Source organism: Ruditapes philippinarum, unplaced genomic scaffold (assembly GCF_026571515.1).
Source record: "Ruditapes philippinarum isolate M1 unplaced genomic scaffold, ASM2657151v2 ctg816_1_1_1_1, whole genome shotgun sequence".
Lineage (NCBI taxonomy): Eukaryota > Metazoa > Mollusca > Bivalvia > Venerida > Veneridae > Ruditapes > Ruditapes philippinarum.
The window spans coordinates 46,801-63,657 of NW_026866215.1; the positions used below are offsets into that span (position 1 = coordinate 46,801).

At 32.6% G+C, this 16,857-nt stretch overlaps 1 protein-coding gene across 1 annotated transcript; it reads right to left on the reverse strand.

Moving 5' to 3' along the window:
- Window positions 1-4,570: 4,570 nt before the first annotated feature.
- LOC132731744 (mucin-2-like) lies at window positions 4,571-16,612 on the reverse strand. The gene is given in 6 exon segments (XM_060717995.1): window positions 4,571-4,663; window positions 7,369-7,424; window positions 7,795-7,899; window positions 8,663-9,176; window positions 9,178-11,933; window positions 16,373-16,612. Coding segments are annotated over 3 exon segments (3,369 nt in total). The 5' UTR covers window positions 11,932-11,933; window positions 16,373-16,612; the 3' UTR covers window positions 4,571-4,663; window positions 7,369-7,424; window positions 7,795-7,798.
- Window positions 16,613-16,857: the final 245 nt, after the last annotated feature.

The window sequence follows — 16,857 nt, forward strand, 5'->3', positions numbered from 1 at the left end:
CAGTCAACTCCCCTGTTCTTTAAATAATGAACTATTCCAAGTTTAGATTTTGTGATATTTTAAGCAAGTTATTTTTTTAGATACGAGTACAGTATAAATATAAATAAAGTTGTGGTCAAACAGCATTGGCTTAATATTCTTGGCTTAAAGTTCAGACGATTTTCCATCTTTGCATAAATAAATAGCCGTCTCTAATATTCCTGAAGTTATAAACTAATCAAAAGTTAGAACTTTGTGCGAAATGCACACGTCAATCAAAAACTTCTGTGACAGTGATTTTTCTGCATAATATTATATGTATCTTTTAAATGAAAATAAAAATCATAAGAACGTCATTTCGAACCGTTTTATATAATTAGTTTTGTTCTTAATAAAATGTCAACGATTTTAAATGTTTAGTGCGCCAACTTTATGACGTCAGGTCGCGAGGCCGCTATAACGCCAACTTTACCAATCTGTATTCAGTTAGATTCATTTTCACAAGTTATAAATTATAAATGTATATTTTTAAAATATAGAATGCAATCTTGACTGGGGGCAACATTTCATCCTTACCTGACATTGTGTTTTGAGTTGACCCCGCGTCTTACGCACATACATATTATAATCAGAAACAATATCAGAATAATTCCACCTCCAGCACCGAGGGATACAGCTAGTACAAACTCTTTTGTCGCTGTGGATTCCTCACAGTGCTCGCCGTGATACACGTGAAACGAGGTCGTCTTACATCTATAAAATAAAAATGTCAATCCGCCATTAAAATAGTTCTTTTATTATTTCTTTTGAAATAGTAAAACATTTAAGCTATATATTTAGTATGTAACATAGCAAAGAAAGGCATAACTTAAGCGACAAACAAGGATTCTTTGAGTTTAGGAGACGGATAAGGAACAATGGTTCTTAAAGAGACGAACAAGGAAAAAGGATTATTTAAAAGATGAACAAGGAACAAGGATTTTTTGAGGGTCGAACAAGGAACAAGGATTCTTTAAGAGACGAACGAGGATTCTTTAAGAGACGAATAAGGAAAAAGGATTCTTTAAGAGACGAGCGATGATTCTTTAAGAGACGAGTAAGGAACAAGGATTCTTTAAGAGACGAACGAGGATTCTTTAAGAGACAAACAAGGATTCTTTAAGATACGAACAAGGAACAAGGATTCTTTAAGATACGAACAAGGAACAAGGATTCTTTAAGAGACGAACGAGTATTCTTTAAGAGACAAACATAGAACAAGGATTCTTTAAGAGACGAACGGGGATTCTTTAAGGGATGAACACAGATTCTTTAAGAGACGAATAAGGATTCTTTAAGGGACGAGCAAGGATTCTTTAAGGGACGAACAAGGATTTTTTAAGGGACGAACAAGGATTTTTTTAAGAGACGGACAATGAACAAGGATTCTTTAATGGACGAACAAGGATTCTTTAAGGGACGAACGAGGTTTTTTTAAGAGACAAACAAAGATTCTTTAAGGGACGAACGAGGATTCTTTAAGAGACGAATAAGGAGCAAGGATTCTTTAAGAGACGAACAAGGATTCTTTAAGACACGAATAAGGAACAAGGATTCTTTAAGAGACGAACGAGGATTCTTTAAGAGACGAATAAGGTACAAGGATTCTTTAAGGGACGAACAAGGATTCTTTAAGAGACGAATAAAGAACAGGGATTCTTTTAGAGACGGACGAGGATTCTTTAAGAGAAGAACAAGGAACAAGTATTCTTTCAGATACGAACAAGGATTCTTTAAGAGACGAATAAGGAACAGGGATTCTTTAAGAGACGAACGAGGATTCTTTAAAAGACGAACAAGGAACAGGGATTCTTTAAGAGACGAACAAGGAACAAGGATTCTTTAAGAGACGAACGAGGATTCTTTAAGAGACGAAAAAGGAACAAGGATTCTTTAAGAGACGAACAAGGAACAAGGATTCTTTAAGAGACGAACAAGGAACAAGGATTCTTTAAGAGACGAACGAGGATTCTTTAAAAGACGAACAAGGAACAAGGATTCTTTAAGAGACGAACGAAGATTTTTTAAGAGACAAACAAGGATTCTTTAAGAGACGAATAAGGATTCTTTAAGAGACGAACGAACAAGGATTCTTTAAGAGACGAACAAGGATTCTTTAAGAGACGAACGAGGATTCTTATAGAGACGAACAAGGAACAAGGATTCTTTAAGATACGAACAAGGAACAAGGATTCTTTAAGAGACCAACGAGTATTCTTTAAGAGACAAACATAGAACAAGGATTCTTTAAGAGACGAACGAGGATTCTTTAAGAGACGAATAAGGAACAATGATTCTTTAAGAGACGAACAAGGATTCTTTAAGAGACGAACGAGGATTCTTTTAGAGACGAACAAGGAACAAGGATTCTTTAAGAGACGAACAAGGAACAAGGATTCTTTAAGAGACGAACGAGGATTCTTTAAGAGACGAACAAGGGACAAGGATTCTTTAAGAGACGAACAAGGATTCTTTAAGAGACGAATAAGGAACAAGGATTCTTTAAGAGACGAATTAGGAACAAGGATTCTTTTAGAGACGAACGAGGATTCTTAAAGAGACGAACAAGGATTCTTTTAGAGACGAACGTGGATTCTTTAAGAAACGAATAAAGATTCTCCAAGGGATTCTTTAAGAGACGAACGAAGATTCTTTAAGGGATGAACAAGGATACTTTAAGGGACGAACAAGGATTCTTTAAGGGACGAACAAGGATTTTTTAAGGGACGAACAAGGATTCTTTAAGGGATGAACAAGGATTCTTTAAAAGACGAACAAGGATTCTTTAAGGGACGAACAAGGTTTTTTTAAGGGACGAACAAGGATTCTTTTTTAAGGGACGAACAAGGATTCTTTAAGGGACGAACAAGGATTCTTTAAGAGACGGACAATGAACAAGGATTCTTTAATGGACGAACAAGGATTCTTTAAGGGACGAACGAGGATTTTTTAAGAGACAAACAAGGATTCTTTAAGGGACGAACACAGATTCTTTAAGAGACAAATAAGGATTCTTTAAAAGACGAATATGTACAGCATGTATTCTTAAAGAGACGAACAAGGAATCTTTACGAGACGACCAAGGACGAACAAGGATTCCTTAAGGTACGACCAAAGATTCTTTATGAGATGATCAATTCAATTTTATGAGACGAACAAGGAATATATAAGAGACGAACAAGGATTTTATAAGTTAGAGATGGAAAAAAGATTCTGTAAAATACGAAAAAGGTTTCTGTAAGATACGAAAAGGAATTCTGTATGAGACGAACACGTATTCTGTAAGAGACGAAAAAGAATTATGTATAAAGAATCAATAAGCGATTGTAATTACAAGTTATTCAACTGTAGCAAAATAACTTACTTGCATGCCTTGACGCTGTTTTTAATGTCGTAGAAGCAAACCCCATTATCACCACACAAACCTGGTTCTACGTCACAACTGTGCTTGCAAGTGCCCGCCGTGACGTTTTTATGGTTTTCGCACGTGTACAGATATGACAGAGGACACACATCTGATTGCAATAAGCAGGGATCACTCTCCAGTTTGGCTGTATAGGTTTCTAAAATATGTGTTAAATTAATTTAATATTTTGAAAAAAAAATTTAATTATACAAAAACATACAAGCTGGGAAATAATGCATATAAGGTCCCAGATATAAAGCAATTTGTCAAATACAAAAAGACAGGTAGGTTTGGCTAAATGATGTGTGTTTGTATCTGATTTTATTTATACTCGCCACGGGTTGCCTGTATGAGTATTAGTAATTTCAGTTTTGGTGGATAATGCAAGGTACAGATACAGTTAGATGCCCGAATTCCAGAGCTTCTCCTTAAGCACTCATACACGGAACCTCGATTTAAAGTCTCATCCTAAAAACTTTTAAGTATTTATTTTAGTTGGACAGCCCAGGAATGGAAGGGCCTAGTAACTGACTTTATATATCAGATGATAGTAATTGATGCCTATGTTAAAACGAGTGACCTATGTTGCCGTCATGCCATTTGTGTTCTTTATCAACAAAATGCGACACATTTACTGACACCGTTCTATCACAACAAACAATATATACCCTATTTATCCATTTTCAATTTAATTCAAACTTGTGCAATTCCATTATCAGTCCACATTTTTTGTTTATACTAATTCATTTTAGTTCGATTGAGTTGGAAGCTATAAGTTTATTGAAACACTTGAATCTGGTCCTGGAACCAAGCAGTACAAAGCATTGAGTATAACGGAAACAACAGCTTGCCTCTAATAGGGTGTCATCCCAAACGGTCAGCAAACCTAAGATCACCAGTGCGACGCGCTAGGCACTGGGCTATGCTCTCTCTCTCTTGTTGGCCCTATTGCGATATTTTACATCTAACATGAAAGTTGATTATATTTAAATACAACAATTTGGGTTGAATCGGTTGCCTACGTTGATAATAATAGGTATATACTTACCAACTTCTTCATCAAAAGCCTTCTTAAAGACCTCGTCATTCTGAATTTTGCCTAGCGTGGTGTTTATTTTTGCAGCATTGTGCTTTGTATTATTTTTCATAATTTCCAGGACTTGTGTAATATTTTTCTTATCCTTTTCAAGGTCCTTCTGCGCAATCTCTGATGTAACGGCTGCGATAATACTTCCCGGTCTACAATGAATAATGAATTATTGTATCTCTTATTATAATTGTTTTTCATATCAATATTCAACATGAAATTATCCCAGTAGTTTGTTCAATGGAAACCATGTAAGACAAGATATGCCTTCTAAGCAGCATGCCTCCATGGCCAGCTGCATGCTAATTTAGATTTAATGAAAATTTTAAAATGTATCTTAAAAGTTAAGTATTATGAAGTGAGTTAAGAAAGTAATTAAGAAAGTAATTTTCACATTGCAAATGGCATTTATAATCCATGTAGTAACCAATTAAGAGGTCCAAATATGCAAAAATAGCCATCACTGCGCAGTCACGCAGAAAAAAGTAAAGTCATAGATACTGCAAAATCAGTTATTTATTGCATATAACATGTAAATTATTATTTGAATCTTGATTCTTTAACCTTTCTTAAAATCTTAGTACATTTTTCTCAAGTTCGATTTCTTGAAATATTTTGGCTCCTGGAGGCATGCAGCTTTAAATGTTTATACTAACATTTCAGTTATATAAGAGGTATATCTATATTGTATATAAAATAATTTTATATTAATGCTATAGATATAATTATACATTGAATTAACATGGATGTAACATATTACTATTGTATATATCTGTTTTTAACTGAATATAACTTTGTATGCAAGAACAAAATGTATACTAGCATTTACAGACTTTGTGATTGATTTTTTACCAACATGCAATATAGTTATGTCCTCAGATATGCACCATGTCTACGCCACGTGACTTTTTGTGATTTGCGATGGGCAGAAAAACCAACACGAATATAATAAAAAGCATTTTTTTCCGGTATTGATTATAAAATAACTTAAATTCAGCTTTTATGTTTTGAATAATAAACAATAAAACTTTATATATTTATAATGTTCCAAATGTTAATAATAATAATATTAATAATAATAATGATAATGATAATGGTAATAATAATAATAAAATTAATAATAATAATAATAATGATAATGATAATGATAATGATAATAATAATAATAATAATAATAATAATAATAATAATAATAATAAAATTAATAATAATAATAAAAATAATAATAATAATAATAAAATTAATAATAATAATAATAATAATAATAATAATAATAATAATAATAATAATAAAAATAATGATAATAATAATAATAATGATAAAAATAATAATGATGATGATGATGATGATGAACTGATGATATATTATTTTTCAAAAAGAACACAGTTATGAATAATCTAGCAAATATTACTATTATTACCTGGGTTCGCTGTAAAACAGAAAAAGACAAAGCAATTATGGTAAGTTAGAGTGAGAGAATCTAGATATAAGTAATTTGTGAATCCTCAATACATAGTAAAATAAAACCCCTATTTTTTAGCAAGTGTTTGGCTAAAAAGATAACGAATGTTTTGACCGTGTATGCCTATCTGTAGAAACTGCAGGTTTAAATGCATTAAAAAGGCGCCTTAGCAAAACAATACGCCAAATCGGTACTTCTCAGGGTTTTTGTTTTGGTTACTTATCTTTCGTATAAAAATCCATTTCGTGATACTTTTAACGCGCTATTACGGTGCCATTAGCCGATTATGTTTTAATAATGGAACTGTAAGTGCAGTCAGTTATTATTACTGGCGCCAAGAATCACGTATATTAAAGAACGTGCAACAAAGGCGCGTGTTCAAGTGGTCATATCCGTTAATGCATGTTATGTTTACCTGCGTGCGCAGTTTTTATGAAGAAAAAAAAACAAACAACAAAAAAAACCTTGAAATGTCACAGTAAAACAGAGATTTGCTAAGTAGAAGAAGCACAAACACACATATTTAAAAGAGACATTGATGAGAAAAAGGAACCAAAGTCTTTTAACTTTTTAAAGGCACATTCTGCCTCAGAAACAAATAAATTTTACTTCTTAAGAAAGGACAAACATGCTTTTAGAGAATGTTAGATGCTTGTTACCTAAAAAAATAACGATGGATATGAGTCAACTATGAACGGCATTCGATATAGTATCGACTTTTGTTCTTCTATGAAAATTGACGCACATAATTTTTAAGAAATACAGCGTTTTCATTCAATGGCAAATAAAGTTGGACTATACATATTGTCAAAAAAGAAACAGATGGTCCAGATAATCGGCAAATGAATAACTTTTTTGGATACTACAAAAGTACATCAAAATTAAGAGAAAATTTAACAAAAATGAATGCATTTCTGAGGTATAATGTGCCTTTAAGTAAACGGAAAGTAATTATTGAGAACTGGAAAGTATTGTCTTTAAGAAGAGTTTTTATAGTAAAAGTAAATAAGGTTTCAAAAGTTTAATGCTAAATAGTAAGAGTATTATTCAAAATAACACTAAGAATATATGTAAACAAAAGAAGAAATAGAGAGACATTCTTTCAATGGAAGGGTACTACGTCATCGCGCACCTGCAAGAACTGTTTCTGTTCTTAAGCCAAACTTTGGTGTGCTACATTACTTTTTGATATTGTATCTAATTTTTCTTCAAGTTACAAAAAAGTAATCAATAAATAAAAAAATAAAAAAAAATAAAAAAAAAATGTAAAAGAAAAGAGAAAGAAAAGATATTTAGCAGGTGCGTGATGACGTTGTATCCCACAAAGAAAGAGGATTTATCGACATCATGGGAATTAGAAGGTCATATTTATAGAGATACATGTATTTCACTTACCTAAATGTAAACCGTAATGTGACCCCAGGTGTACCGACGAAAATGTTTTCAATAAGCTATAAAAAAAGAGCAACATCTTCGATTTTATTATATGTTAAGTCTTAAAACGTTAATCTGACTTCATAGAACACGTTTAATAAAAGCGAAATGTAAATGTGTAAGTTGATGAATCTATTTTTATCATTTCATCTGACTTCTAAGTTTTAATTCAGCTTTCAATAACATATAAAACAATAAACAACTTTAACCAGATACATGTCTATCTTTTCATCTGAATTCTTTTCAACATATTTATCAATTTACAATTAAATATATATATATAAATAAATGTAATGTAAAATGAGTAAGAAAGACAAAAAAATAAACAAAAAAAAAAAAACAAACATAAAAAAAAACAAAAACAAAAAACCAACAAACAATCATTACCGTTCTATTCAAAGACTTTTTCAAATTTTCCTTCTTTATCGCTCTCTAATTCCGAAAAGCGTCCCTCTATCTTTAGTTCAAAGTTGAAAACATAGACCGCCTTATCTGTTATAGAAAATACATAGTGATTGATACACCAGGTACAATCGATTAATAACTCAATCAATCAATCAATCAATCAATCAATCAATCAATCAATCAATCAATCAATCAATCAATTAATTAATAGATTAATAGTTTCATTATTTCTGTTTCGCGAAGCTGTGCTAACTTGTTTCAAACGGAAGATATCTGCAGCAATATTAAAATTCCAACAAATATGAAAGACCTAAATATAAATTTGGTCGCATTTGTCTCTGGTATAATCAAGTGATGTATGTGTCTATTACATAAAACATCTGATTAAATAGAGCAGATTAAGCGAGTGGACATTGTAAGGCCAAGAAAACCGTTACAAACCCCATTTCTTGCATATCTGGACGCCAACATTGACATTAGCAAAAATGTTATACAAGCGTGTTATCATTTTAACATTTTTTAAAAACTTCAAACGCAAAACTAAATTTTTCGAATATTAATCAGGAATTTACAGATAATTATGAGTAACAAACATCGACGTATGTCTTTTTTTCTGATTGTTTTAACGCTGCAAACGCACAAATTTTCACTGTGAAATATACCAAAGAAAATAACTTATCTCTCACGTCAATAGCACCGGCTTTGGTAGTTTCAGTTTATAGTGCAGATGTAATTGGTTCCGAGGTAAAAGAGATTATAGTACATAGACAACATATAAGGCAATTTTCCGTTTTTGTAGCAAATCATTTTAATGTCCTTAATTAAAATACATAACAATGGCAAAACTTACCTAAATCTGGCTTCGAAGTTGGGAAAGCAGTTGGGACAATAGTCGTTGGACTTACTGACGTGACTGCTGAAGTAGAGGTTGACTTTTTCGTTGAGATGACACTAGCATTTTCTGTTGATGTGTTGTCAGTTGGTGGAACTGTTGTTATAATTGTGGCATTTTCTGTTGAAGTGTTGTCAGTGGATGGAACTGTTGTTACAATTGTTGCATTTTCTGTTGAAGTGTTGTCAGTGGGTGGAACTGTTGTTACAGTTGTTGCATTTTCTGTTGAAGTGTTGTCAGTGGGTGAAACTGTTGTTGCAATTGTTGCATTTTCTGTTGAAGTATTGTAAATGGGCGTCACTGTTGTTGAAATTGCTGCATTTTCTGTTGAAGAACTGTCAGTGGTCATTACTGTTGTTGACATGGTTGCATTTCCTGTTGAAGTATTGTAAGTGGGTGCCACTGTTGTTTCAATTGTTGCTTTTTCTGTTGAAGTGTTGTAAATGGGCGTCACTGTTGTTGAAATTGCTGCATTTTCTGTTGAAGTATTGTAAGTGGGCGTTACTGTTGTTGAAATTGTTGCATTTTCTGTTGAAGTATTGTAAATGGGCGCCACTGGTTGTTTCAATTGTTGCATTTTCTGTTGAAGTATTGTAAATGGGCGTAACTGTTGTTGAAATTGCTGCATTTTCTGTTGAATAACTGTCAGTGGTCGTTACTGTTGTTGACATGGTTGTATTTTCTGTTGAAGTATTGTAAATGGGCGCCACTGTTGTTTCAATTGTTGCATTTTCTGTTGAAGTATTGTAAGTGGGCGCCATTGTTGTTGAAATTGCTGCATTTTCTGTTGAAGTATTGTAAATGGGCGCCACTGTCGTTTCAATTGTTACATTTTCTGTTAAAGTATTGTAAGTGGGCGCCACTGTTGTTTCAATTGTTGCCTGTTCTGTTGAAGTATTGTAAGTGGGCGTCACTGTTGTTGCAATTGTTGCATTTTCTGTTGAAGAACTGTCAGTGGTCATTACCGTTGTTGACATGGTTGCATTTTCTGTTGAAGTATTGTAAGTGGGCGCCACTGTTGTTTCAATTGTTGCATTTTCTGTTGAAGTATTGTAAGTGGGCGTAACTGTTGTAGAACTTGTTGCATTTTCTGATGAAGAACTGTCAGTGGTCATCACTGTTGTTGACATGGTTTCATTTTCTGTTGAAGTATTGTAAGTGGGCGCCACTGTTGTTTCAATTGTTGCATTTTCTGTTGAAGTATTGTAAGTGGACGTAACTGTTGTAGAACTTGTTGCATTTTCTGTTGAAGAACTTTCAGTGGTCATTACTGTTGTTGACATGGTTGCATTTTCTGTTGAAGTATTGTAAGTGGGCGCCACTGTTGTTTCAATGGTTGCTTTTTCTGTTGAAGTGTAGTAAGTGGGCGTAACTGTTGTAGAACTTGTTGCATTTTCTGTTGCAGAACTGTCAGTGGTCATTACTGTTGTTGACATGGTTGCATTTTCTGTTGAAGTATTGTAAGTGGGCGCCACTGTTGTTTCAATTGTTGCATTTTCTGTTGAAGAACTGTCAGTGGTCATTACCGTTGTTGACATGGTTGCATTTTCTGTTGAAGTATTGTAAGTGGGCGCCACTGTTGTTTCAATTGTTGCATTTTCTATTGAAGTATTGTCAGTTGTCACAACTGTTGTTGCAATTGTTGCATTTTCTGTTGAAGTGTTGTCAGTTGTCGAAACTGTTGTTGCAATTGTTGCATTTTCTGTTGAAGTATTGTTAGTGGGCGTAACTGTTGTAGAACTTGTTGCATTTTCTGTTGAAGAACTGTCAGTGGTCATTACTGTTGTTGACATGATTGCATTTTCTGTTGAAGTATTGTAAGTGGGCGCCACTGTTGTTTCAATTGTTGCATTTTCTGTTGAAGTATTGTAAGTGGGCGTAACTGTTGTAGAACTTGTTGCATTTTCTGTTGAAGAACTGTCAGTGGTCATTACTGTTGTTGACATGGTTGCATTTTCTGTTGAAGTATTGTAAGTAGGCGCCACTGTTGTTTCAATTGTTGCATTTTCTGTTGAAGTATTGTAAGTGGGCGTTACTGTTGTTGAAATTGTTGCATTTTCTGTTGAAGAACTCTCAGTGGTCATTACCGTTGTTGACATGGTTGCATTTTCTGTTGAAGTATTGTAAGTGGGCGCCACTGTTGTTTCAATGGTTGCACTTTCTGTTGAAGTATTGTAAGTGGGCGTAACTTTTGTAGAACTTGTTGCATTTTCTGTTAAAGAACTGTCAGTGGTCATTACTGTTGTTGACATGGTTGCATTTTCTGTTGAAGTATTGTAAGTGGTCGTAACTGTTGTTTCAATTGTTGCATTTTCTGTTGAAATATTGTCAGTGGGCGTCACTGTTGTTGAAATTGTTGCATTTTTTGTTGAAATATTGTACGTGGGCGTCACTGTTGCTTTAATTGTTGCATTTGCTGTTAAAGTACTGTCAGTGGCCATAACTGTTGTTGAAATTGACGCATATTCTGTTAAAGTATTGTAAGTGGACGTAACTGTTGTTGCAAGTGTTGCATTTGCTTTTGAAGTGATGTCAATGGTCGTAAATGTAGCTGCAATTGTTGCATTTTCTGTTGTAGTTTTGTCGATGGGCGTAACTGTTGTTGCAATTATTGTATTTTCTGTTGAAGTGTTGTCAGTGGTCGTAACTGTTGTTGAAATTGATGCATTTTCTATTGAAGTATTGTCAGTTGACGTATCTGTTGTTGAAATTGTTGCATTTTCTGTTGAAATGTTGTGGGTGGTTGTCACTGTTGTTGCAATTGTTGCATTTTCTATTGAAGTATTGTCAGTTGTCACAACTGTTGTTGCAATTGTTGCATTTTCTGTTGAAGTGTTGTCAGTTGTCGAAACTGTTGTTGCAATTGTTGCATTTTCTGTTGAAGTGTTGTAAGTGGTAGTAAATGTTGCTGCATTTGTTGCATTTTCTATTGAAGTTTTGTCAGTGGTTGTTACTGTTGTTGAAATTGTTGCATTTTCTGTTGGTGTCTTGTCCGTGGTCGAAACTGTTGTTGCAATTGTTGAATTTTCAGTTGAATTGCCTGTTGAGCTATTGCCAATTTGCACTGTTGTTGTTGTAACTGTTTGATTTTCCATTGAAGTGTTGTCCGTTGAATTTGTTAATGTTGTTGCAATTGTTGTGTTGTCAGCGTTAGTTTGCGCTATTGTTGAAGTTGATGATAGAACGCAAGTGACCACCATGGCGATTGATAGAAGTGAAAGTTCCATTCCTGGAATGATAATTGTTTACTTTTTGATTAAATCTTTACCATTAATTTTGTCATGAAATAAAATCAATATCGATTTTATAAAAAAAACAAATGAAACTTGAATTTTGTTTTCCAATAAGACATAATCATTATGAGAACGAACAACGATTGATTTACACGTAAGCACATGAATATTGAAGAGAAATCTAGTTGTAAAAATTGTCAGTTATTTACGAAAGTTTAAACAAGTCTGCTTTCTTTTGTTTACGCTAGAATACAGAACTTCAAAATCATTATTTAGTTGATGTGATATTTAGATTGAGAGAAAATTTGTTATAAAATATAAAATATTGTCACTTATATAAGTTGCATAAATAAAATAAAAATAAATTAATTAAATATTAGGTAATTGATAATAGAACGAGTGTCATATGAGGATAGATAGGCAATTTGTAAGCCTCTTCAACATTACCACTACAGCTGTCATATTTTAATGGTTTTAATGATTGACCCTCCCCTCCTGGAACGGCCCCCTTCCTCCACAACATCTCCCCCACCAAAATACAAACACAAACACCCTGATTGTTGTTATTTTTGCTTTTATACGTTTCAATTGTGTAAACGCTGTACATAATCATACTGAAAATAACTCCTTTTCCAAACGCTGAGCTTATTTCTATGCAAAGGGGAACATTTTTCGGCATGAAAGTCCAAAATTTATTTGATAGCCTCGTCGTGTATTGCTCTTTGACAATGGCGCATGATGTTACAGTATCGTGTGTATGGGGTTGTGTATAGAATTTTGTAAAAGATTAAAGGTCTCGTGTTCACATAGAACAATTCAAATGAACCTGGTTTTAGTTTCTTTGCTTTATGAAACTTGAATTTCAGATTTAGCCTTTTTATCGATAACATGGACGATTAACATTACGAATACAAAAATAATCGGATCAAAATAAGGATCAACTTAAGAATCAAGATCTGTATTTGAATCAATCGAAAAATTACCGTAATTTATCCTTAAAATAATTTCTTAACCATCCTTTTTTAAGTCAACTTTTTATCAGTAATGAATATTTAATCTATGAGGATGAAATATGCAGACTATTTGAGCTTCTAATTTTGATCCTGATCTTTATCCTTACCCTTAAAACTTAGTGAACACGGGTCCAGGTGATTAGTATTGTGTTAAAATGATTGACTGATACTCATGTAATTTTCAACTGAACTACAGCAATGAGAAAGAATAACTGATTACCTCCCCCCCCCCCCCGCTTCTCCTTGGATATTTATATAATTGAAGAATTTAGCTCTTTGTTGATACTGAGTAACTGATAAGCCCCCTTTGACATCACTTGACATAACAATTAACTGCGGGTCTCCATTTGAATAACCGACAGATAAGTGCTAAGGCGTTGCTCACTAGGAGTATAAATAACAATAGGGCGTTCTATTGAACTCAAAGGACTGATAAAAATTCGAATCTACCTGATAAATTATCAATGATCGGAGTACCCCAAGCGATTGATCAATTATCATCTACCTTAAACATAAGGATATCCAAACGTTTGCAGACACTGATCACAGTTACGCAAGAGATTGACAGATCAGTTCAAGTTTCTCCATTACCTTGATGATTTTATTTCACCATAAAATACGAATAGGTATGAATGGCGTCTTACGAGTCTTACTATGAAGATTAATTCTAACTTCTTAAACAGTTTATTGTATCCACTTTACTGAGGTCAGCTTATATAAGTATGAGTCCATATATACAGTCAAATCTTTTTTTTGTAAAGGTCATTTATTTGTAACGTGTTTTTTTTTGTACTTATATTTGCCTGTGAATAACGGCCACCTAGAGGAAAGGTTAAACATCGATTTTATAAACTAGTGGTCTTTATTTTGGGATTACTCAGTTCTATTAAGGTGGTCTTAAGAAGTAGATTTTTTTTTAAATGATTGTTATTATATTGTTATCTAATTGATCCGCCGGTAACGATGTTTCTCTATTTTCCAGGGTGTCTTTCTTGGGAGTTTGACTGTGTATTAGTTGCTTTAAAGAAAAGTTTTAACCGGATATCATATTTATTTGTAGATGACGCTGTTAACCCTTAAGCTGCTGGTACCGAAAGGTTTGGCTTGGACCATAGCATAGTTGGAGATCAGCCTACAAGTCCGTGCAGTCTGACCATTTTCCATCTTATTGTGATCTCATATTTCTTGCATTTTTTTGTATTCAAACCCCTTACATTTTAAATGGACTGTGCCAAATTCAAAGCAGGACAAACCCATTCCACAAATTTAGTAGGGTAAAAGTATATCGTTATGGACCTATGACTAATTTGCTACTATATCAAGTAAACGTCTAGCGAACGATAAGGAAATTTTGTGTAATGCGTATGTTATTTTTTGCAAGCTTTCAGTTCTTTTTCTTCCATACCTTTTTTATCTGTAGACAGAAAGCGGTATCGGTTTTTAGATAAACCTTTTCTTTTCTTCAGTTGTGATATCTTCATTATGGTTCTTACCATGGAAAGTACTTGATCCCGATAAGAAGAAAAAATCAACCTTATGCGATTAAGGTCCATTGAGCTATACTTTAAGGTCTTAATGTTTACTTACTTAATTTATTTTATCTTCAACGAATATTTGCATTGTAATATTGATTATTCTCAAATAAAAATACCATTAAAAGTTGTTGAATTTTAAAATCACCCTTTTCTTTTCCTCTGGGATGGCGCGAACTTCCTTAAAGCTGTGTTCCTCGGGATAAGCCAACATATTTAAAAATAAATAAAAGCGCACTAAGATTTTTAGAAAAAAGTAAATAGTTTCAAGTATTAATTTACATGTTTTGTGCGATAAAGGCCAGATTTCGCAGTATTCACCATATTTCGAGTACGTTACTGACATCTTTTGACCTCTTTTGGTAATTTACGTGGATTTAAAGTGCCATTTGCCATGTGTTAATTGTTCACTTCACGAAATTTTGCTTTTATGAAATTTTGTTTTTTAAAAATATTTATGAAAATATGCATGAATCTGAAGGCATGCTCCTCTAAATATACCTGCATATTATACTACTTTATAAGAATGATGATATATTATTTGACCCAGTATATAACGGCTTGAAGGTTAAGTAACAATAAAGAGTCGCCAGGCGAAGGTTATATTGCAAACAATAGTTTAATATATACATGGCAATTCTAACTGACAAACTTTTCAATAGATTTAGAAACGAATTAATGATAATGCAAACTATATTTCTTACATAAAATAAATAAATAGATAAATAAATAAATTATTTTTATTAAAAATAAATAAAATAGATGAATAAATAAACAGTTTAATAAAAGGCACCTGTTACTTCCGATTTTTGTACTATTTCTTGCGAGTCTCTTTTATTCAGCTTCTACTATTTCTTGCGCGAGGACAGTAAGTATACGCGTTTACCCACCGTGTTTTATAGGCGGTATTGTGCCAGTAGCTATCCAACCCGCAGGGAACAATACCTGACTGATAATACATATTGGTATTCATGTTTGTTCAGCATTGAAACAATTTAACCCATCCGAATTCTTTTAAAATCATAATAAAAAATCAAAGAACGAAATATTCTCCACGCCAGTTTTCTAAATATATTTATTTTTATGAATATTTTTTAGCTTAAGTGTTCTGTGACAAAACAGTATTTGGTTTGACAGAACCGAATAGAACTTGGAATTATTTAATAATGAATTTTAGCGAAAATCATAGATTTTTTTTTCAGGAAATCTATTTCTTCCTTATTTATACGAAACGGTTTTATGAAAATATTTTCCTATATTTTGTCCGTAGATTTTAAAAACAAAAACAACAATTACAACAAAATAAAAAAATAGATAAATAAATAAATAAATAAATGAGTGAATAAATAAATAAATAAATAAATAAATTATCTTTGTTTCCATCAAAATACCTGGAGGTGTTATTAAACGTGTTTTGGAGTCAATTAAATTTATTTAAAAGTTCGATTTTAACTTTTCTATCAATTTCTATGACATTCACACGTTCATTTGATATGATATTGGTACATGCATATCTTTAATGTTTTGCTAATTTTATTTTAAAATAACATGTTTTGGTGTAAAAAGGTCCCAGATTGTTTGTTTCATTCATATTTTTTACAGTTTTTTTTTTTTACAAAGAATGATAACGTGGGACTGTACACTAGCGCTGACAGGTTCCCGGGTTGTGCGGACTATATATGCTCTTAAAATTATTTCTTTTTTTTTAACATATTAACATAACTATTTAAGAATAACGTGGAAAGTTATTTTAACAGTTATTATTCCAATGCTCAAAAAAAGGAACTTACAACGGTCAAATGATGTTACTATTCAGAAAGACTTTACACAATTAATAACCATAATTACACATTTTATACAGAAAAAAATGAAAATAATAATTATATATACCTTATAAAGTGTGAAGTTATCCTTTATGTATCGAAAAAAATAATCCTTTTATTTTAAAATGTCTAAAACCCAAACTGACCAAACAATTTTAATCTAATAAAAATTATTCGAAACGATCGATTCTTTTATGGCTTAACACTATTAGGGTTCGGCAGGATTTTAACGACTTTGACAACGCCCTTGTCGTTATCATCTACTGGTCGAGATTACGTACTCTTATCGTGCGCTTCCGTACGTTCGATTTAGATTTCGTAAACCTAGGTTAAGTATTTATATTTACTGAAAATTTGACTAATATTTGTTTATTGAAATAGTTGAGGTCGTGAGTAATAAAAGTTGCGTAATTTGTGTTATATTTTTATCTACCACTCCAGGTCCGTACGTTACTTATTTTGGAATTATTAAATTGGAATACATTTGATGACGATTGGAAAAATAGTTTAAAAGACGTCCGTAATACCTATTTTAAGTAACATTGTAACTAA